Source organism: Megalobrama amblycephala, linkage group LG1 (genome assembly GCF_018812025.1).
Source record: "Megalobrama amblycephala isolate DHTTF-2021 linkage group LG1, ASM1881202v1, whole genome shotgun sequence".
In the NCBI taxonomy this organism is placed as follows: domain Eukaryota; kingdom Metazoa; phylum Chordata; class Actinopteri; order Cypriniformes; family Xenocyprididae; genus Megalobrama; species Megalobrama amblycephala.
In genome coordinates this window covers 32,330,617-32,355,723 of record NC_063044.1, presented here as the reverse complement: position 1 = coordinate 32,355,723, position 25,107 = coordinate 32,330,617, and the positions used below count along the sequence as shown (strand labels likewise).

Below are 25,107 nucleotides of genomic sequence, written 5' to 3'. Positions count from 1 at the left end.
AGGACCCAATTGATATTCGACTCAAAATGCTGACTCTACTGAACTGTAAAATTATATGCAAATCTTACATATGCACCAAAAACAAGGAATGTGAATGTAAATTCTGTTTCCAATTTGTAGGAGATTTTTTTTTTTTTTTAAAGTTAATGGAAAATTTGAAACTGACCTTATATATTTTCTTGATTCAAATGTTATCTGTGGATTTTAACAAGTTTTGACCTCATAAACTTTAATCAATAATATCATAACTTGCTCTTCCTCTCATATGACTCACTTGACTGATGTATGTAAGTTCATGATGCATGTTCAGCCAAACATATTCAGATCTGCCTCCATTATTCAATGCTCACTCTTCATAGTCCAGTCAACAACCCTCTTATAAAATCTTTTTTTCTTCTTCTTTGATAGCCACAAATATGTCACAATATGGTAGTAAAGTCGTTTGCAGCTTCTGTTTCATGCCAACTTTAATTGGCAATGATTGTCAAAATGCTACACTAAAAACCTCTGGGTTAAATATGTAAGAATTTTCATGTATTAATTGCCGATGTGTGAACAGTTTGTAACGAAACTTAAAAATGATACAATGGAGTATATCGCTGCAAAGTTGTTTCCAACTTGTTTTTAATACTAAGAAAAGAACAAAAAACTTTGATGTGAGTAAATCAGGCCCTTGAATGATGTTCAGTCTCTTGTACAATAGTGTCTGGCTGCAATTCACTTAACGACCACCGGTGTCACTAATAACAAGAGTTTCTGAATTCTACATGTAGACCTTTAACTGTATGTTACATTATCATATGGGCCTATGTCATGAAAAATATATTAGATTTAAAGGTGCAGTGTGTAAATTTTAGCGGCATCTAGCGGTGAGATTACGAATTGCGACCAACGGCTCAGCACGGTGCTCACCCCTCCCTTTCGAAGCACTTTAGAGAAGCTATGTTGGCTGACACAAATACAAATATGTCATTGTTTGAGACAGCAGAGAGTAGCTAGTGAAGCACTGAGGTTTTTTCTTACTTCTAACAAAGAACGGTCTCTGCTTCTAATAAACCTTCTTTGTACTTATTCATAGTGACGATGCAAGCTGCCTCTAAAAACACCAACAAACATAGTGACGAAACGCGCTCTGTAGAGCAGTTTGTCCATTTAGGGCTACTGTAGAAACATGCTGCCGCAATATGACGACTTAACATGTAAGAGGAGCTGCGGTGTATGTAGATAGAAATGGCTCATTCTAAAGTAATAAACACATAACAGTTCATTATGTAAGGTCTTTATACACCACTGAAAACATAGTTATGTATATTATATTGCATTTCTGTCAGTAGATCCTCCTAAATTTTACACACTGCCCCTTTAATAGAAAATGCATAAATGTGTGTAATGCATAAATTTTCCTTTTAAACTGCAAAAAAATATATTACCTGGAAGACCATTTAAAGTCCCTGTAAAGTCAATTCTGAGAATTCTTTCTAAACACTTTATAAAGGTTACAAATGTATTGCTGAAACACATTACAAAGTCTGTGAATTGAGTAATGCTTAATTGTGAAGTTAGAGCGTTAAACAGTTTTTCACCAAGTCTCTGCTCAGGATTTTTTGGGCGGAGTGATCGTTCTACACCGGACAATTTTACAAACTTTCATCAGACAGCTTACCATGTAGGTTATTTTGTCATTCAACATCAGAGTCTGTTAGCCCCTCCCCCTCCATCATGTAAATAAATCTGCAGCAGTTGAGTGCATGATGGCTGAAATCGCACACAAAATCGCATACTTCCCTACTATATAGTAGGCAAAAAACAAGAAGTATGCCAGAATTCACAGTACTAATAAAAGATAAGCAAAAAGTACCTGGATGACCTAATAATTCCAGTGAAATTCTGAAGTGTGCATACGATGAACATTATCCCATGAGGCCACGGGAAAGGATTTGTGAATGATGCTGGTAGGTCACATGATAATGAAAACATGGCGAATGTAGTACATCCAGATTACATTCATACTTCTCACATTCATAGAACATGCCTTTTTAGCAGTCGTGAAGTAATTACTTTTTCAAAATAAATACCTACTCAAGAGATTATGCGATTTCAGTCGCAGACAAAGTGTTAATTAAGTGCATCCAGGTACTTCTTCTTTTTGGAATTTTGAGTGTGAACACAGCTTGTGCTATTTATACTACAAAATGCCAATAGTGCATATTTACACCAATTGTGACGCACATTTTGTGTAGGTGACGTGCACTGGCAATATGTGTTTATTACTGTTTCATGACGCATTTTGGTGCTCACAGGGCAACACTGAAAACATTCACCACAGTTCTCCGCACGATGTGTGATGTCATGAGAGATGTGCAATGTCACACAAGCATGCCATTGTCAGAGTAGTCTATAGCTCCTGCAAATAGCTTTAACAACCATCTGCAGTAACATATCCTTCAACTAGTCAATAACAGAACCGCTGATGTTTCCATCAGTGATGCACTGCATGTACGCGTGTGTGTGTGTGTGGCAGAGGATCAATAATCATTCTGATACTGCAATTATGCTTCCATCACTAATTAAGCTGTTGTCTTCATGAGTCTTTTCAGACAACCATTTAGTGAAATGGACACAGCAGACAGGAAATGACAGCATCATGTTCAATAGGCTATAGAAACATTATACAGGCTGTTAATGCGATAAACTGAAGAAGCTCATGTTATTGCAAAGATTTAGGCTACACTGTTATCATTTTCATATATTTTCAGTATAACATATCAATTTTATATCTCAGATAATGTTTCTAAACCCTGTTTTATACACAATTATAAAAAAGTAAAATGTATTTGGGTCATTGACAAATAAGGTTTTTAAAAGTGTAAAAAACATAATGGAGATTTATATATATATATATATATATATATATATATATATATATATATATATATATATATAATTTTATTAAGTGTTAACAATATGATTATGTTGTTTTTATAATCAATTAACACTGCTTTTGTCATTTTTACAAGATAGACAAAATTTGTCTCCAAAAAAGAATTACCGAATTACACTTTTGGTTAAACCGAATGACAATATTTTCAAACAATGCTAACAGGCTGATATCTAGCTAGCTTGCTAGTTAGCTTGCTAGCTAGTATGCACAAGTACAATCAAACATTTAATATTTAGTACAAGTTTTTATAATATTACAACATATTCCATGTTTTATAGCGGTTGTACCGAATAACCTGATGTTTCGGGACATTTTGTATGAGCAAGAGAAAACATGAATTTTTCAAATTAAAGAGGATTAGTTACTTTGCTTCTGGTCCTTTGCATGTGTATGAATGATGTCACATCCTGTCACATGATATTGACCACATGACTTGATCCAAAACTCTCCCTTTATATTGGTTGCTTCTGGACATTCTTTCTCATAACAAAGCTACGACTTCTACACATAATTGTAATACCATTTTTAACTATGTTGATACATAATGTTATAAAATCATGCCAGAAGAAAATATATATATATATATTATTCCATTTTAAGATATTTTAATCACAAATGAAATGGCTGTATTGGCCTTTGGACGGTTAAACCAAATGACCTTTCGACACTTCAAAATCTTTAAAATATCTTTATATGTAGCAAAATATAATTTAAACGTTTTGGATTCAATAAAAGAGATCTAGTTGTAATATGTTTCTTTTTTTATTATTATTAAGGCCTTTGAACAAAAATGAATGACCTGTCATGTCATTGACCCATTTATTTATTTTAAACAAATTCTCTATTAGTACTGAGAGAGATTGTTTTCCAGCTAATGCAACACTGATAAATAATAAATTAGCTTATCTTGAAAATATTCTGATGAGCAATTATTCAGTCTTTTACTTCTCCTAAGAGAACACTGGGTGGGAACATCCTAGTGGTTTAAGAAGATAATGTGCTATGTTAACAAAGAGTAATGTTGTGATTGTTCAAACAGAAAATTATAGGAAATGCCTATTTCCTTATAAGATATTAATGTTGTTCATACTTTGTACTTTGAATAAACACAATGTTTTACTATAACGAATAGGCATATGTACTGCATATATGCTATAATAAACTTGTTTTTCCTGTAAATTATAACGTAATTCATACTTTCAAAAATGTATTTATTTATTTATGTATCTATTTATTCCCCGCAAAGACAAAAATCTTCCAATGATTGTGTGGAATTAACTGAGCTTTAGAAAAATAAAAATCCGGCCGCCGGGGTCAAAACTGGTTTCTCTGACTTACGGGATGGTTTTTTTCTGCTTTAATATCCAGGGGCGGGAGATCATGATCAGGCGCGTGATGCAGCTCACCGCCGCAGACGCGCGTGCTATATAAACCCCGAGCGCACCACAACCAGATTACAACTAGCACAAGCTGTCAGAGTGAGAGAGAGAGACGGAAAGAGAGAGAGAGAGAGAGAGAGTGCTGCTGAAATCACTTATCCAGAAGAGACTTCGGAAACAAACGCGCCATGGAGGCTGGAGCGAGAGGGATGCACTGGAAACTTTTGATACTTTTTTGTCTTTTATCGGACGGGATGAGCCAGGACTTCGGACAGACCCAGTTCATTTGCACGTCCGTACCCAAGGATATGGACATATGCGCCGCCACACTGCAGAACAGCGTGCCCGGGGAGGATCTCAAGAGCACGGTCATGCAATTGCGAGAGACTGTGCTGCAACAGAAGGAAACAATCATGAACCAAAAAGAAACAATCAGGGAACTGACTTCCAAGCTGACCCGGTGTGAAAGTCAGAGCGCGTCCGAGCCTGGAGACGCGAGGGTCGGCGGACGACGGAAGGAAACGGGCACTAAGAACACAATGGGAGATGTGTCGAGGGGTCCGACGGACACACTGGCTCAACTCTCACAGACTTTACAGTCACTCAAACAGAGGCTTGAAAACCTGGAGGTATGTTTGTTCTTCTGGAGCGCTTTCATCCATCTACGGTGGATCATTATGATTTATTTCAGAACACGTTCATATAGAACGGTGTTGCGATACTCACAACTTAATTTTAGAATAGGCTACACCAGTTCACTATATTTTAAATACATCGGTGGTGATTAATGGCGCATAATCCTCTTTTAAAAGACGCATTACGCCTACTGAGACTGGTGACAGAAAACCGATTAAATTAAATAAATAAATAACTATTCTGAATTTTCTCACCGTGGCCAGTGAAATGAGCCTTTAACATTTTCAACGTAAACTATTTTCTGTTAATGGTTCGCATTCCATTCTTACGCATGCAATGAAAATGTGAAAAAACTTTAAACAGTGTATATTTGTTTCAACATAATCTAGACTCTTTAAAATGACTTTTATTTGTGTAACTTAATTTAGTCAGGTTGTAAACTCAAATTAAACATCTATCTCACAAACCCGATGTTTATCTTTCATAGCAATTTAGCCGGAATAACAACTCCGTCCAGGCGAACAGCTTGAAGGATCTTCTACAGAGCAAAATCGACGACCTGGAGAAGCAGGTCTTGTCCCGTGTGAACGGTTTGGAGGAAGGAAAGCCCGGGATGCGCAATGAGAGCGAGCAGCGCGGGCGCGTGGAATCCACTCTCACCTCACTGCACCAGAGAATAACCGACCTAGAAAAAGGTAACCATTCGCGTTTCTGCTCCGCCTATCACATACGTGTCGTGTAGATGTACGGGCGCTTTCCTTACCTGTTTTTTTCTAAGAGGAAAATACTCTCTTGAGCGAGCCAGCGTGGATAATAAATTGCCGCCTTGGTGTCGCAGGAGAGGAGGGGGTCTACAGAGCTGCATTGCTTTGCATATCCAATTCCACCCAACCAGCTTTATAGCATGATTTACAGATTGGAACCATAGAGTTTTTGCAAGCTCATGCGTTTTGAGAATTTTCATTCATGTGAATCACGTTTTTCAGTCATTAAAATGCATAATTTCCCACAAGCTTACAGTCTAAAAGATGTGAACTTTAAGGAATATGGAATTTCATCATTTGCTCATCCTCATTCTATTCCAAACAAATAAGACTTTATTTCTTCTGTGAAGCACAGAGATACTTTACAGAATTTACCATCCAAACAAATTGACATACCAAGCTCCAATGATGGTTTGAGACTATGAAAATAACCAGTTGCATAATTGATTAGTCACGTGTTTGCACTGCGCACACAGAACCTCACATTTAGGTTTAAGTAACTATATTTTATAAGAACAGTACCAGTAATGGGATCATAAAGAGTCATGTAAATGGCAGTAATGTGTTATTATGTTCAGAAAAGTTCATTTGTACATTGGGCAGGATTTGGAATAAAATAACTGATTAATTGATTATAAATGATGTTTAATATGTCTAGATACGCTATTTAAATAATGTACAGTGAATGGCAAGAATTTGGCAACAACTTGTAGTCTAACAAACAAATTGTACTGAGCTGCGTTTTTAACACGTCCTTTTATGTTCCATGGGGGACAGAATATTTTATGGGTTTGGAACAACCTGAGGGAGTAAATTATATGGCAGAATGTAGTTTTTGGGTGAACTATTCCTCTGCCTCAGACCAGCAATGATGCCTACCATTGATTGCGGCTTTTACTTCTTGTTACCTGTAGTGAGCATCAAACTCAAGGGTAGAAATAAATGAGACGAGGGAGGCTTCCAGGTGGGATGACAGAACTAGTGTGCTTGTCTTTCCCCAGGCAAAAAGAACCAAATAAATCAATACTGTAGATGTTTTATTATTTTTCTCTTAGAAGTATACTTTAAACACACCTCGTGTTTTGCTTTTATTGTAATATATGGATAAATTTATAGTCGGCAATGAAAAGAATTATGTTTAGAATTATGATTTTTTATATATGTATTTGACAAAGGTATTTTGAGAGATTGTCTAGTTTAGTGCTATACAGTAGACTGCAATGATTAGATGTTAAATATTGTATGAGGATTGATTTTTATATGTATTTATTTTTTAATAACAGGCCAAAAAGAAAATAGACCACTGGATAAATTTCAGCTGACGTTCCCTCTGAGGACCAACTACATGTATGCTAAAGTCAAGAAGAGTCTGCCGGAGATGTATGCCTTCACTGTGTGCATGTGGCTCAAATCCAGCGCCTCTCCAGGAGTGGGGACGCCTTTCTCTTATGCAGTCCCTGGACAGGCCAATGAACTGGTTCTTATTGAGTGGGGAAACAACCCGATGGAACTGCTCATCAATGACAAGGTATATTCCCACTGTATATGCATTGTGATAGATAGATAGATAGATAGATAGATAGATAGATAGATAGATAGATAGATAGATAGATAGATAGATAGATAGATAGATAGATAGATAGATAGATAGATAGATAGATAGATAGATAGATAGATTTAGTTACAAACTGAATTCGTAAAATGCATCAAAATGAACATGATGTTTAGGTTTCATCTGGTTTTTGCCCTCTTTTGATGTAGGTTGCTAAGCTACCTTTCCTGATCAATGATGGGAAATGGCATCACATTTGTGTCACATGGACCACTCGAGATGGAGTGTGGGAAGCTTATCAGGATGGCGTAATGAGGGGAAATGGGGACAGTCTGGCCCCTTATCATCCAATCAAACCACAAGGGGTATTGATTCTGGGACAAGAGCAGGTATGCGTCCTCTGTTTAAATTCACTCATCAATACATTATAGCAATGTGTGGTAGTTCAAGGTGTTATTCAAAGATGATTTAATGATGAGTGAAGAATACACAATGGCTCTGTTCCAAAACAAAGTGAGCTTCCCACGTAGCTGCATTTTAAGCATCAAAGGCTTTCTCCCATGCAGAGGCTCTTCTATACAGCAGCTGCCTTGTCAAACATTTAGTTTTGGCCAAAATGAAAGACAGCATTGCTCAGATAAGACAATCCCATAATTCATTGCTCAAGACTTCAATAATTAAAGACTTACTGTAAATTGACATTATAAAGAGTCTTTATTTAAAGTCTTATAAAGATATATTTGAAAATATGCATATGTTCTAATTGCTATTTTACTTGATATGTAATGCTTTGTATTTTTATAGCATAAGTGGATCAAATTATTACTCAGCTTAAAAAATATCACTATTGTGAGTTTGCGTATGGGGCGTAGTTTCCATAGCATTACAGCCCATGCGAATGTTCACTTATGAAGTTACATTTTAGTTAGGATGTGTGGCCACATTTGCAAAATTTCGCGAAGTTTCGTAGGTGAAAAAAATTCCTATTGTCAATAGTGTAGCAATGCATGTCACACAGATCACTTTTAAATGTAGTTCCAAATGTAGGTTCGGGAAGAACCTAAACATTCAGTCCTGTCAATCATCATTACAAGCGTATATAAGCAGCAGTCACTGCGTCATCCAGCGACAATTCTTCCACCATATCCTCCTCCCCATCTCCTCTATTTCTCTTATTCTTCCTCTACGAAGTACTGTTATAGGGGGGTTTACCTCAGAGCTCAAGCCTCCTTTGAGGACAGCAAGCCAAGCTTGTTTTACCTGAATAGGCAGATGAACTTGTGAAACCAAGCAACTCTTTTAATCTGCGCGACCAACTTGAACGCATTGTGAAATCTATCTCGCGTGGATTCCAATTAAAATAACTAAATTTTGCCTACGAAAAACCGGCAAACAACGGTTAACGTGACTGCAGCTCTAGAGGGCATTTCATACTTGAAATAGTTAACCCTGGGTCATTCTAAACCCTGGGTAAACAGAATCCTGGGTTATCTTGATTCAGGTTTCACATTTCTCATAATTTACATGAGATTACCAATTAATCCTGGGTATTTGTACGATGACGTTTCACCTGTTCCTAAACCCAGGGTTAACGTCCTTATTTGCGTATTTGTGGTGTCGGTGTCACTGATTGGACAAACGCCGCAAGTGATATGCTTACATAAGGGATCTAGCATTGCGCATCCTCATATTATATATTGCCAAATATACTACTATTATTATACTACTAAGTTTATCCTGAATGGACTTTTCGGACTCTAAAGGTAAGAATGAACCGGTCTCTTCTTCACTCCAATTGTTGCGTTTTCTATCGCCGTTTGACAAATTTTCCCCTCAAAAGATTAAACTACTGTTTATACAATGTGCGGCGTTTCCGTGACTGTTCAAAGCACGTCAATATAAGGCACGCTATTGGATGTCAGATGCTAAGCATCTAGTCGTAACGTTTTGCTTCGTTACAACTTTGGCACTACAATGCGGGACTAACCCTACTCTAGGGTTTTAAAACCCCAGGTAAAAAGTGGTGCTAAACCACTTCTAAATTACAAGTATGAAACATTCCTTTACCCAGGGTTAAAAGTGGTGTTTTGAACGACAGTAACCCGGGGTTAAGCGCAGTGTGAAAACTATTTAGAGGACTTACACACTAGATTTAGTAACAGAGACGATTATACAGAGATAGCATTGAAAACAGTCAGTTCTAAAATACTCTATTTGTAGCCCCGCCCCTTTTGTCCTATATGTATTTCCACAGCATGAAGGTAAAATCTTACAGATTTATAAATTAACCGCTTGTTTTACAATCTTGGTCAACTGACATTTGTTATGACATCCGCTTCAAACATTACAATGCTCATAATAACTTTTGTTGACTCTGCAAATCAGTAAATCCACTTCACCAGCTATCTACTCTTCGACAATGATGCCAAAGAAATATACAGACAAATCACAAAACTGGAAGTTCAAAGACAAAATTCTAAAGATGGCTCGGTGCTTGTTTCTCTGCCACATAAGATCTATAGCACAACCAACAGACTAGAAAGTTCTGGCTCATTTTAAATGGAGAGACCTTCAAAGACGACTGTAGGGATGAAATGCATTTATGAATCATTTATGGGCAGATTAGCTTCAAAGGTTAACAGGGACTAATCTTATGTCTTTTGAAGGCATTCAACGTTTATTTCATCAGCATCTCAAATAAATGTTATCTACCTGCAGGACACTCTCGGTGGAGGGTTTGATGCTACTCAAGCCTTTGTCGGTGACATGGCCAATTTCAACATTTGGGACCGAAAGCTGTCTGTGGGAGAGATTTATAATCTGGCCACATGCAGCAGCAAAGCACAAGTGGGGAACGTCTTCTCTTGGTTGGAAACCAACATTGAGATCTACGGTGGGGCTTCAAAATGGACATTTGAGGCCTGTCGCCAACTGAACTAAAAAGAGCACAGAAATCTCCCAGCCAATGGGAGATACGAGTTACCAGGTGTCTGTTACCAAATCATTCATCTTTAAAGAACATTTTCAACCAAGACCGAACATGGACATCAATGTCAACTGGAATTTTCTAGATATTTCAATATTTCTTGTCTAACACTTCTCAGTCCTAAAAACAATCACGTCTTTGTCATTTATTTTTGGATCATGAAGGCAAAAGCTGGTGTTGGTGATAAATTCAGAGTTTTAGCATGAAGGCACTGTGTGGTTCTGCTTTGGGCAAGCAACGCCTTAACGGAAAACTACTTAACGTGATATGGCTCAGACTTCCATCTTAAAAGCCTGGATCATTTGACAGCTCCCTTCGTACAGGAAGCCATGTAGTAATGCAGTAAGTTTCTGAACCACTTAGGTTACTGTTCCCCATCAGGATTATTAGATAGATCTACCCACTGCCTGGGATACTCACTGTGAACTTCGGATGTAGAATGCAAAACAAGCAAAGCTGAGTGTGTTATTATTTTTTTCTTCTTTTTTTCTACATGCTTTTTTCAGTCTTATCACTTCCTGCTTGAAGCATTTTCTTTGTTCCTTTTTTTTTTTTGTTGGTGTGTCTGTGTATGTGTGTGTGGGTTTGTAAAAAATAACTTGATAATTGCCAACACATTTCAAGCCTGGGTGCCTTGGGCTGTTGAAAAAGATCAGAACTCGACACATTTGTCATTATTTGCAGTGTACTTCTATTTATCTATTTCTTTCCTTGTGTAACTACTGATACGTTATGTTGATTACAACTTGTCACAATTCAAATGGTCAGGTTGGTAATTTAAAGTTGTTTAAATCGTGGCGTGCTCGGCAGGTGTTTGTATTTTTCAAGGAATGTTAAGTGTACAGAAAACAGCATGATGAACATCTAAATGCTGCAACAGCATCAATGAAAATCTGCTTTTATTAGCTCATTTTGGGTTGAGATTTTATACTGTATTGTTATATGCTAAAAGCATGGCAGCACTGAAAGATGAAAAAGGTCTAAATTTTGTAATAAAATTGTTATACAAAAAAATAGCAAGCGTGATAGTGCCTAAATGATTGGTTTGCAATGAACAAATGCCATATATAAACAATAATTGCTGGGGAAAAAATACATTAAAAAATTCAAAGGTTAGCATAACAGACTTTTTTTTTTTCTTTAAAACATTAAAGGATCTTACCAACCTCAAACTTCTGAATCGATTTTATACCAGTAGCCTCACATAGCCAGACTTTTAAATATTGGCACAATTTCAGTTTGTTCTGGTCAAGAACCACTCACTTAGACAGAAAAAGACCATCTGACCAACATGTAAAGTGTAGGCGTACCACTATAGTACACTGGTGCAGAATAAACTCAAATATTGCACACCAAACTATGAGAACTCTTGCAAATGTTTGTGTTCCCCCAAGAAATTTTGCATTCGTTAACAAAACTTTTGCGTTTTTTTGTGAGTGAACAAAGTTTCTCAAAGAGTGCAAAACATTTGCAAGGGAATCCAAGGTTTTGAGGGGAACACACAGGTTTTGTGAGCAAACACAAAGTTTGTTGGCAGAACGCAAACATTTGCGAGAAAAAGAAAATTCCTTTACCATGTCCTTTTAGGGCAGGGGTGTCCAAACTAAGTCCTGGAACTTGCCAAGTTCCAAGTTGGAGGCAACACACCTACCTGGACGTTTCTAGTATTCTGCAGGACAGTGGCCCTCCAGGAGCAAGATTGGACACCCCTGCTTTAGGGGTTATGTACAGAACACACTTTAGTGGAAAATTGTAAATAAACATAAGTACCTAAAGGGTTTGTGCTAAAAATGTATCAGGCAGTCAGTGAAGGGGCGGTGTGCAGTCTGTGGGAGTTGTCTCTGAGGATAGGAGACTATTTTACCAGTAACATTTGATTTGTTAGAATTTTTTTCTACATTTGTCCAGCAATTCGTGACTGAATGCAAGCGCTTCTGGCTACACAAGCTTGATATTATTCATTGTTGGATTCTGAAATGTGTCAGAACACAACTCATAATGCAATGCAGGAAGCACTGCAACTTCTTAAAATTCAATTTAAACCAGGTTTTATGTTGGGGTGCCTCATAAATTTACCATCCAACTGGGGAAAGGCTATTTTTTAAAAGCAGATGTTGTTTTGACTCTGGTTGTTCACTACTGCAGACTATTAGCTTAAATACTGCAGACTATGGATTCTTCGGCAGAATGCCCAAAAATTTTGTTCAAGACCTGTAAATTTAAATCAAAATTCTATAGCAACTCAATAGTACTGAGAACACTGTTGATCTCTTTATAATGGTTGTCTCAGAACATACATATTTTAGCATTAAAATTTTTAAAATGACAGAAATATTCATGTTTTTGACAGAAACTGATACTTTTATTTAACAAGATTGCAATACACTGACTGAAAAACTTATGCAAGACATATTGCAATTGCAAATCACTAAGCTAATCACAAATGATGCCATGATAAACTCTTTTAGCTAATCCTTCATTAATTATGTTTAAATTGTATTAGGGACACCTTTGGAAATGTTTCTGCATGCTTGAAACCCAATCTTCTGTTCAACAAAGAAGGTTCATTTTCTTTCTTTGGATTGTACCATACTGACATTTCAAGTTCAATTCGGTGTTATTATATTTATTTATTATTTAAAAACGAAGGTGCTTCCATGCATACGATTGCTAAGTAATTGAAGATTTCATACAAAGGTGTCCACAACTGCTTTGAGAAAAGTTCTAACAAATTCTGACAAAGACCAAGAACGGCTCAAGCAGAGACATACAGCAGGGTAAAATACATTCAGAGATGCTGGATTTAAAGGGGTGAAATTGGAAAATAAAAAGAAAAGATAAACAAGCAAAAAACACAAACACTGGACGGTGGGTGACTGACAAGAGTATTATGGACAGATGAGTTTGAGGGGTTTCGGTCAAGGAAGAGAGCGCATGTGAAACACAGGACAAATGAATGGATTCTTGACACCTTCTGTCAAGCATGAATGAAGTGTGATGGTACAGGGGTGCTTTGGTGCTGGTGAGCTGGGAGATTGATACAAAGTTCAAGGAACAAGAAATGTTACCATTTTATTTCACAATGTCATGCCATTCCCTGTGGTCAGCACTTGATTGGTTCAAGTTTCATCATGTGATAGTAGAAAGATTTGAAGCATACTTCAGAGCTATGCAAAAATCTGGGGAAGAAACAGAGAGCCGGAGTACTGTCTTTGGAATAGCTTAGTTATCGCCAGATTTAAACCCCAGTGAGGTCCTGTGGGACAAGCTTTAAAGTGTAAGGTCAGAGAAAAATGCCCTACAAGCCAGTCGCACCTCTGGGAAGTGCTGCAGAATGTGTGGGTTGAAATTTTCCCTGAATATCTTTAAAACGACAGCTAGATTTCTGCAAAGCTATATGCACATGGTTGCAAATGGAGAATTACTTGATGAATAGAACAATTCTATTTATTAATATATACAAGTATAATGTTTGATACACTATCATTTCTATACTGACCATAATCTTACTAAATAATAGTTAACATTTTCCATCTAAACATAAAATTCGAAACTTTTGAATGCTAGTACATATAATCCTGCTCTAAATAACATACAGCAGAGCCATTATTGTATTTCCTCCACATCATCCTGGAATATACGCCCTTCCCCCAACATGCACATCTTCCAGCATCCCTCCTATTCTCAAGTGTATTGCCTGGATAGATGTATCTCACCCTTGAGATGACCTCAGACCAGATAACTGCTGCCCTTTGTGTTGGACCTGGTGCTGAAATCTATTCATAGTAAACGGATCTGAGCTTCCAAACAGCAGCTATTGGCACACCCAACCCTGGTCTCACAGGAAAACTTAAATGTTTTACGAGGTGTTTTTAAAAAAAAATGAATTCATACAAAAAAAAAAAAGAAAGAAAAACGAAAGAATGAAGGTCCACAAACACAACCGTTAGTGGGGCGTAAGCGGATTGCAGAAATCCATATGAATTAGCCACCAATTTCCCAAAACATAAAATAGTTTAATGAGATAATAATGATAATAATAAGATTGTGTTGGAACATACCTTACCTGAATAAGTTGTGTTTTCCATCAGTGCCGAACGTTATTTGAGTGATAGTTGGTTACTTATCATTTTAAAGCCCACGTAAAGTGACCTAACTACAGTATTGTTACATATTTTTAAGTGAAACTGAATATTGAATGAGAAAAAAAATAGAGAACAGGGCTTGATTTTAGCGCACACACTCACCATCTCTACCTTGGAGCAGACTGATGGTTGAAGGTGGTTAAGGATGATTAGACCACCAACATCATTCCTAGAGGAAGCAAATTTTCAGATTCTGACTAAAGATTATGAAAATAAACATTTTAGATTAACTGCTCACCATAAGACAAGTAACTTAAAAAGGAAGGAGGGTTTGATTTGTGGACTGGTCATGGGCCCACTCATGCCTCAAAAGTTGTTTTAAAAGGTAAAGGCCATATCAAACCAAGTTGATAGTTGGGGATTGGATTGCCATTGAGAGTCTGTCAGCTCAGTTTTTGCGGTTACAGTCCACCCAGTGCATTAGATGGACCCTGTTGTGGGTTTTGTGGTGATTTAACACACAGAAGGCTCTTCTAATGTTACACTTCATCTTACCTGAGCATTCAAATACAGAAATATTTTCATAACGACATAGCTGTCTGGAATGAAATAAGTGAAGACCAACTAATGATTCATATCCAAAATAGGAAGCAAGCACTGCGTTGTTTGCAGTTTGTGCAGCCGCAGTGCTAGTTTCAGTTTTCCTCATGAATGACTACTGCCACCTGCTGGTGTGGAGAGTTGTTTCCTCTCACGCTGGTGCAGAACGTATGCGTTTTTGACTTTTGACATAAAAAGCAGCACCAAATATATCCCATAATGCATTTTTGATAAACTTTGTACACTGAAGATGGTGGATAAAGTGAGACAAATGTAATGTAATCCAAATGCACTCTACCATTTTTTGTTTATCATTGCTTATTAAAGGTCCCATGGCATGAAAATTTCACTTTATGAGGTTTTTTAACATTAATATGAGTTCCCCTAGCCTGCATATGGTCCCCCAGTGGCTAGAAAAGGCGATGGGTGTAAACCAAGCCCTGGGTAAATTGAGAAAATGAAAGCTCAAACGGCGCAATCTGGAATCTTCCCTATATGTCGTCATACGGGGAAAGGTTACCTCCCCTTTCTCTGCTTTGCCCGCCCATGAGAAAATGAGCTACTACAGTGAGATTCGAGCACAATATATACATTTTTTTTCTCGAGAGACACATCATGGCTTGTAAACGAGCGAAGTGACAGTTGCTCAGCGTTTGGATGTACAAATGAACACCTTAGTATTTTTTTAGTTCCTTCATCCGAGCCTATGAAGAAACAGTGGGTTCATTTTATTTTCTCTGGTAATGCGGTGATACAACTTCCCATAGTTTTGTATGTCTGCGCCACACATTTCACCGACGTCTGTTTCCTCAAAGTGGGCCAATACAGCCCAGTTACTGTCGCTAATGTAAAGGTAGGTAGCATCAAGTGTGTGTGTGAATACACACTGTAATGCGAGTGTTGTACATTTCTTTGTTGTTTGAAACCGTTCTGCTGGTGTTATTATGATGCACGCGATATCCACATTTCCAGATTGCAGAACTTGATGTAATTGTAATAAGACTGTAAAAATGTTAAGATTTATGAAATATAAAATATGTAAACAAATAAATGATGTTGGCATGGTAGCACATTTTCCACAATGGAACCTATCCGAAAAGGTATTTGTAATAATGGCAGAGGTCTGACTAATTTAGTGGCACTGGTTAGTGTCTATAGCTGATAATATATATAATATATATATGATAGCAAATCAGAGCAACATGAAGAGCCAACAATGTAGGCTAGCATTAGCTACATGATAATAACTGTAACAGCATACATAAACAAACTAAAGTACCGTATCCAGACACAATGTTTTAAACTAACCATTCGGAGATGTCCTGCTGTAGCCGCTGAGTTGCAACTTCTTCATCCGGTGCTTCTCCATCCAGATCAGATTCTGGGTCAAACTGAAAGCTTGAACGACTGTGTGTCTACGAGCCATTGCGATACATCCACTGTCAACATTAGCGCATGCTACAGTGGCCGCAAGCTGGTTAAGGCCACACCCACCCTCCACCTTGCCCCGCCTCCCTCCTCCTCATTAGCATTTAAAGCTACAGACCCAGAAACGGCACGTCCTGAGGAAAGCTCATTGTGGGACTGGCTTGTAGTGGCTGAAATTGTGCACTGAGGCTTAATTTCAGGAAAGAGACTTCAGATACAGTACTAGAGACCACTATATAAAAGCATCCAAAAAGTAGCATGTCATGGGACCTTTAAAGTACTGGATTGTTAGCTTAGCGACCTGCTAATGCCGAATCTTGTCTGTGCAACAGTATCTGTGCAACAGTAGGGTTCTGGAAAGAAAAATCCCATTAGTTTTCTTGATAGAAAATGATTAAGTGATGACATGTTTCTGTAGAAGCCACAAATCAGTGTAAATTCAACATTTTTAAAATATAGTGCTGAATAAACAAATTCCTTGTGAAGACCTACACTAACCCAATGCCCTATTTGTGTGGCACACAAAATTTTGCCTGCAGAGCATTCCAAATTGGTCAATGCTCTCTTTGAAGATGCTACTCTTTAGATTATGGAACAGAGCTTGTATTTTCTCCAAATCCTTGCAGTTTCTTTCTCCTCTGCTAGTGGGTGGATTGTAATGAGTCTGCAGTGGATGCTACAGGCTGGAGGCAACGTGCACAACATAAGTGACTGAGATCCCAGTATAGCACCATTTGGAGAACATCCACAAGTTTCACCAGCATATGAAGTATCCAGCCCCGACATGCAGCTAATAAACTTGCATGACCCAAAATACATCCGTGCCTGCTTGCCAGATCAACAGCTGCTCGTTAAGGCATGCATGGAAAATCTTTATCCAGCTTTCTGACTGCTAATTCTGGGATGAAAATCTGGGTACCATCTTGCATATTATAGAGGCCCTTCCCAGGAAAGCATGCCTGTTTTTTTTTCCTGGCTGACCTAGGGGCCTGTACAGTCTGTGCAAAGGCTGGTTGAACTATGATGGGATGTAAATTTCCCTCTCCTTTCTGCCACCACAGCACCTGATTAGAATTCCTAATGGCCACCGTATCCCCTGGCTGCTCTTCCAGTGGTGATCCATGAAAAATGCATGATCAGTTTAAGTAAAAAACAACAACTTAAACAACAACAACTGAAAGTGGGTCACTAGAAAAAGGGGTAAACGGAGGAAACTGCCAAGGATTTATTGACTTTGAACCTGATCCATATAGACATATCCCCACAAATGACCTTTCTGGGTCAAGAGTGATAATGAAGGGAATGGATGGTATTTCAGGCAACAAAAGAAAACTTCTAACATGTGGGAGGACAAGTCATCTATATTTATTAGAAGCGTGAGAGTATATCAATGTGTCATAATGCATCATCTGCTCCTTGATGAACCCTTTTCATCCACAGCTTTATCAGTGTCCTGATTGCCCATGAGAACAGCTTGGAGAAAGCTGTGAATTTCCCAGAGGAACCACAGAAAGGTTATTCTACATCCTTTCTACCCCCAGTAAATCGTTACAGATAATCATCATTAGTCATCTGAGCCCAGTATACTTGACTGAATTGACTGTGGTAGCTGCATGATAGCCGGTTAACACCAATTCAGGCAAAATTATTTTTTTATACTGAGATGTTTTTGATCTACTGTATGAGGATTCTTCTTCTAGAAGATGGTGTTGATCTTTCAGTGGTTCATGAGATGAATGAACATTCCTGATTGACTAAATCTCATCATGGGTTGGTCAAGGGTTGAATGGGCTACATTTTAATGCCTAAAGTGAAAAAGACTTCAAGTGAAAAAATCAATTTCAGTTGTTTTATCATTTTGTCAACTCATGTGTGCGTCACAGTTCCCTTCTGTCCCAGATTACATCTCCCATCACCTCCGTCTCACACCTGCACGCACTTCCTTATCAACTCCCCATCATCACGGATTCCCAGCACCTGGACTACTTCATTATCACTCCCTTTAAATGGACTGACTTCCCTGCACTCCTGGTCGGTTCTTATGTTTGCTTTAGTATGGTTGTTCTGTTTCTTTGTCCATTAAACGTCTATTTGTAGAAGTCTGATTCAGAGCATTCTCTACTGCAACCACACGTGACAGAAGAACCAACATAACAGTGAGGACTTCAACAAGAAGATGGGTATCTTTCTGGTCCCGAGCCCTCCAACAAGCCACAGACCCAAGATCTCAGTCGCCCTCCAGTCGCCCACGAGCCCGCTCCAATTGCCCACAAGCTGCTGACCCGCCATGGCTGCCTGAGGTCCTAGATCAACCCTGGAGACCTCCTTATCTGCCTGCACCTCCTTCACCCACGTGTAGGTCTCCAGGGCGCCCACCCCCCCTCCCCGGTTGTTCCATCAACGGCGCGAGGTCGCTCCTAATGGGAGGGGGAGGTACTGTCACAATTCCCTTCTGTCCCGGACTACATCTCCCATCATCCTCCCTGTCTCACACCTGCACGCACTTCCTTATCAACTCCCCATCATCACGGATTCCCAGCACCTGGACTACTTCATTATCACTCCCTTTAAATGGACTCACTTCCCTGCACTCCTGGGGTGAGTTTCCCGAAAGCATCGTTAGTGAACCATGGTCGTTAGTCCCATTGAACTCTATTGGTAACGACGGAACTTGCGACCATAGTTCGCTTTGGGAAACGCACCCCTGGTCGGTTCTTATGTTTTCTTTAGTATGGTTCTGTTTCTTTGTCCATTTAAACGTCTATTTGTAGAAGTCCGATTCTGAGCTTTCTCTACTGCAACCACATGTGACAGTGTGCCCTCGTGGGAAAAATAAGTGCAGTTCATTGTATTGAATGTGCACTTGTAGTGCACATCAAAAAGGTATAAAAAACCGGTCCCACTTTATATTAAGTGGCCTTAACTACTATGTTCTTACATCAAAAAATAAGTACAATGTACTTATTGGGTTCATATTGAATTGCAAAACACTTTTTCTGCTATTGAGGTGGATATGGGTAAGGTTAGGGAAAGCTTTGGTGGTATGGGTAGGTTTAAGGGTAGGGGTAAGGTGTAAGGGATGGGTCACTAAATATAAATGTAATTACAGAAATTAATTACAGATGTAATTAAATGCAGGTGTTTTTAAAATATAAGTACAATGTAAAAACATGTATGTACACAATAAATGCATTGTATCAAATGATTAATTTAAACGTAAGTACATAGTAGTTAAGGCCACTTAATATAAAGTGGGACCAAAAAACCTGTACTTGCAGACAGTACAATATTAAATATAGCTGTTAGCATCGATTATTGGGGCTCAAGCATTTTAAGGCACAATTATAAGATATTACGTATTATATAGAAAACCTGTAAACACCTAAATCTGAGACCACTTTTTACAATTTCAGGTAATTTACCATAGACATAATGTGCCTTTGAAACCTTTTCAACTGTTATAGTGCCACTTATCACCCGATCTCCATTAATGTTTGCACACTTATTTTGAATCATATGTCGCATGTGCTCACCTAATTTCGTGAAGTTCTGAGGGTTTTGTTTAGGAATTATAGGCTTTTGAGTACACTTGGCCATGCCCATTTTCTAAATAGGCCTCCAAATGCTAAAGTCTTTTGATAATTACTGACCTAGAGAGTCCAGAGAATTGTCCTGCAGGAGTTAATCTTGATCGAAAAACCTAGGACTAGTTCATGAAAGTAAGTTTTTCATATAGTCTCCAATATTTAACAAATAATTTGATTTACAGCAATGGTCGTATAGATGCAAAGTTGTACAGAATGAGAAGTTCTGTCATACGGTACGAATATCATGTGCATGTGTGAAAAACTGGGAAATACAGCCTATAATCAAAACGTGATGGAATTATGTAATTATGAAATTACACTTAAAGATGTTCTTAAGCCTTAACAGTGTCAAAAACTCTTGTAAGTTCAACTAATTGCATTTAATAACTTAAAATATAATAGGCCTGCATTTCCAGTTTTCATGCAATTAAGTATTTGATAACATTATTCAGTTTGGTCTGTACTATATTCTTTTAAAGTATATAGTTTCTTAGTACTCTTTTTACAAGTATGCTATAGTGTACTTTAGGTGTATTTGGGAAACATAATATTCTACCTATGAATATAGCCTCAGCAAGACTAGACCGACTAGATAAGACTGATGTTCTACTACAGAATGCTTTGAGATTTGGTGGAAATGACATTTGTTAATTTATAAAAATGACAAATACAAATTTAATACAAATTGAATAAACTAGTGAGTTTTAAGTGAGTTTACAGTATTTTCTAAAGGTCTACAGGGTCAAAATGCCCATAGTTGAAGAAATACTCATGTTGTATAGTCAAGCACTTTTGTTCTGTCAGTAACGAATCCTGTCAGTGCTGGTACACAAAAAATTCATCAATCAACACAATCCATAAACCCATTTCCTCTCCTCTCATCTCCCCTTCACTGCTGTGCTTATTCTCAATGCTTCATGCAAACTTCATGAATAATTGATTTCACTCCAACAGGGGAAATTTGTTTCTGATGCAGGGCATCATGCCAGCTCTTGACAATCCACTCCATGTTCTGGGCAGAAGACAGAAGGCCCTCAGGAAAACTCCAAAGAAGGACACTTTAAAGACCTTCTCATCAGCTTAACTATGCACAGAAGATATTCAGTATAAAATCACATTGCCTCTGCATATACTGCTTACACTCATTTTCCCCAGGGTCTCCAGAGGTGAATTTTGATGCTGACTCTCTGATGATCTGTTCAAACAGCATCTTAACTGAAATAGGACCTCATAATTGACAAATCTGGACATGATTTGGAACTCAGTTGAGTTTGCTAACAACATGGCGCTCTAAATAAGCATACAACTCTACAGTTCATAAAGATAATCACACAAATGTAGTCCAATAAATCCATTATTTAGATAACAAAAGACCTCACTGTCCTCACACACAACGAACATCAAAATCCATACCTTGTAGCCTAAAGTCTCATATGTAAAGCAGCATCAACTCAGATACCATCTTTGCATATTGTATTTGTAGTTGAGAGCTTCATGTAATCACAGTTGAATTTGAACTTTAGCTGAGTTATTTTCAGTCGCATCTCCTGGTATGCTAGTAATATCATTTGCGCACTTTAAGTAGCTTTCTCTTCAGATGTACTGCAGGTGTTGGACAGACTGTTATGAAGAAAAGAAGAAAATGTTCTCCTGCTTTGTGAGCTGCAGGGCAGCCAGAGGTAGAAAAGTTACAGGATGTGAGATGCTGATGTGTCCTGGGACCTGGTCTGGCAGGAGGTGTCTAAAAGTAGGAGTCAATCAAAATTGAATTTACTTGCTCTCTTCATAACTCACCCCTTTTAAAGATTAACAAAGGTAAGGTTCATAAAGTTAAAATAACAAAATGGAAATTTCATTACTTATTTTACTTGCCGTTGGAATTTATTTTTATTTTATTTATTTTTTTTTTTCTTCTTTTTTTCAGTTGGTTCCTAGCTTTTAAAGAAATTTGTATGATCCATTTTTATGGATCAGGCCCAGGATTTAGGGATTTTTAGGGATTTTACTCCAACATCCCTTAACCATGGAAATAGCATTATCTAAGCCAGTGGTTCCCAAACTTTTTAGCTTGGAGAACCCCTGAAGAGATTATCATTCTTCTTTGTACCCCCTCTCTTCCACTTAGACTTCCACTTTTACCTTTATGAATAATTAATTTATTTTATTAAATAATAAAAAAAAAAAAAAATGATAGAGAAATATGCAATGATGGTAAAAGTACAAATTTTAAATATTAAACTAAAACCGACAGTAGGTGGCAGCAAGTCACTGTTTTTATGAGTGAATCATCGAGTCATTCGAGTAACGAAGCAAGTGGCTGTGAATGAATCATTGAATCATTGACTCTCATGATTCGTTCAAAGCCGGATTGTTCGCGAAACACAGATGTGTGTTGTAGTTCTGCTGTGGTTTTCGTTAGAACTATTATTTCATTGCAAAATAGAGTAAATACTGACAGTACTGTGTTTAAAATGTACGTTTTATTTTTTCACCATTGTATAATGTCACTTTTGCAGTCATGTGGATATTTGGGAACAATTGCATTCTTGCTCGTTGTTATCATCATTAAATACAAGAACTCACACAAGGTATGTTTTTGTTTCGGAAAAAGTTTGAGTCTTAAATCGAAATTAATCCATTATCTGTGTCTATATTTGTTTTTCATGCGAGTAAGTGCTAAATCCCCACTTTTACAAAGGCGCATTGTTAAGAACGACAGTAATTTAGCACGATTTAAAGCAGCATGCTGCACGCAATCTATCATATGCATGCTGCTTGTGTGGATACTGTCATTTTACTGCAAATGATTAAGTAATCTGATTAAATGTACTGGATTTACGGCATTTTGGCAGTTAGAAATACATGCTCGATTTTAATATTATTTTAAGGTAGAATTAAATGAACTAAGCATTTTGTTCGCGTACCCCCTTTTGTCACGTCACGTAGGCTACCCCTAGCCCCAGGGGTGTGCGTACCCCAGTTTGGGAACCACTGATCTAAGGGATGCTTTCAATTTCTTAACTTAAAAGTTTTGCCAGCTTATTCAGGTTTCCAGTGTAAGGATAGAGGATTTGTTTCATGCCTGGGTTCATCTGCACAATCATCATCATCAGCTTCCGAGTTTGACGCGTCTTCGATTAACTTTTTCAACAATGCAATAATCAGTCTTTTGTAATGACCTTTAAACAGAAATTCTGTGATGCTCTTTTGGCTACATACAGCACCCATGATGGTGGGGTTTTGGTCACTCTGCATTCAAAATTGAGAAACCGTGCCAGAGATCAACGGTGTAGTGGACGACTTTTTCACAGGATTTGTCCAGAAGTTTGCCCCTGATTTCTTGTAGCTTTGCTGCGATGAATGGCTCGTCTTTTAATTAATGCAGAATAGCTCCTGCTGCTCCTTGAATTCGCTGAGGATGAGACTTAAAGCCGCACTGATGTAGGGCGTAGGCTATGATGGTCTGAAGATTCGGTTTAAACCAACCACCCGGTAGCGATGATTAGGAGTTACCCCATCCCACTCTGAGATGTACAAAGGTTCTTCTCCACAAGTCATCCAGATCTTTCCAGACACGTGTGTAAAATAAAGTCCAGTCTTTATCAGGAAATACCAGACAGGGGTATAAATTCACCAGCTCTGTCAGCGGTGTAGAGCGTCATGACTTGTGATGGTTTATGGAAGATGTAACCGAATACACGGTTACTATTCAACAAAAATTCATCTCTCACATACTCCGTATTCTCGTGGAGAAACTTTGTCAAATAGACATACCCACATGCTTTTCTCTGAGCCAGAGTCTTCTCTGTCTTCATCCCATTCTCTCTCAAGTGTTTCAGGAGAGTATAAACCAGCCATGTTTCACAGCTCTTTTCCGTTTACACAGAATGCCACAGTCTCTATTTATATAGATGTGATCTGCCCCGCACATGTGACCCTCAACCCTTTAAAATCATCCGTCTGCAATTTGACCATCCAGAAGACATCCAGAGGTTCACAGGGCAACATCATTATTCAAAATATGCTGTCAAAAGTCATATTGGTCCACGGAGGATCACCAACAATGTCGAAGGTAATTGGGGTGATACGGTCAACCATGGGGGGATGGGAGGGGAACGTCTTGGGTGGTCCCATAGAGGTCAAGGGGTCAGAGAGGTCAAATGTTGCGATCAATCATTTTGACAGTAGCACCATCATATCACTACTCACATATATAGGTATACATTTGAACATTTTGTGTAATTCTAAATATGGTAAAGGTAAGCTATATTACAGTAAACTTCCCAAACCTGTAACACCAGGGTTGCTTTCCAATGTGGTTTATAAGATTATACATATGAATTCTGGTATGCATATATTGTGTATACAAATCAAGGAAGAAGAAAACTTTGGGTTATTTGCATGATGAAGCCATTACACTGCAGATCCCAGGTCTTATTTTTGCTTCTGTAATGATGATTCATTTTTGCAGCTTTGCTTAGTTTACCACTGTGTGTGTTGTGTTGTTGTCATCGTTTTTACTTTTATAAACTGACCCCAAATGCCGGATGATGCAAATACATTAAGGCAAGCTACGGAGCATCAGCTGGCACCACAGGGAAGATCCTACACAGGTCTTACACAATTTCCCCATGATCCGGGAGTCATGCCAACAGTACTGCTCCATATTCAGGTCAGGCAGGAGCACAAGCAGCCATTTCTCAACAGTTAGTCAAGCCCAGGAGAGAAACCTGCACACAGATTTCCTAAGACTACCGGTAAGGCACGATAGGTCAGTTGGTCTTGTCAGTTCTGTTTATATCACTGTGAGTAAGCTTGTTCAATCGTAATATAGGCTACATAACATTAACAACATATTCCCTTTAATAATCACAGCTCATTCATACGATAAGTCCTCTTACTTCACAGTTAGTCTTACATTAATGTTCTGCAGTGGATCAAAGCAGAGCAGAGCTTCTGGGACTTAAAATTAACCTTCAAAACACACAGTCAGCATGGACGTGTCCTCCAAGACCGACAAAGGGAAAATGGCTCGCTATGGGTTGTCCTGCTTAAAGTGCATTGTAAATTTACTCAAATTTCGATGACAGAAAACAGTCATGGCCTCTTGCAGAGGTCATGGACAAAACCAAGCAATTGTGATAAAAAC

The 25,107-nt window shown here is 38.1% G+C and overlaps 1 protein-coding gene across 1 annotated transcript; it reads left to right on the top strand.

The window, feature by feature from the left end:
• Positions 1 to 4,389: 4,389 nt before the first annotated feature.
• nptx1l (neuronal pentraxin 1 like) lies at positions 4,390 to 11,430 on the top strand. Its single transcript, XM_048190019.1, has 5 exons — positions 4,390 to 4,949; positions 5,444 to 5,651; positions 7,004 to 7,248; positions 7,482 to 7,661; positions 9,991 to 11,430. Exons 1-5 carry the CDS (start codon positions 4,509 to 4,511, stop codon positions 10,210 to 10,212), a joined length of 1,296 nt encoding a protein of 431 aa, XP_048045976.1. The 5' UTR covers positions 4,390 to 4,508; the 3' UTR covers positions 10,213 to 11,430.
• Positions 11,431 to 25,107: the final 13,677 nt, after the last annotated feature.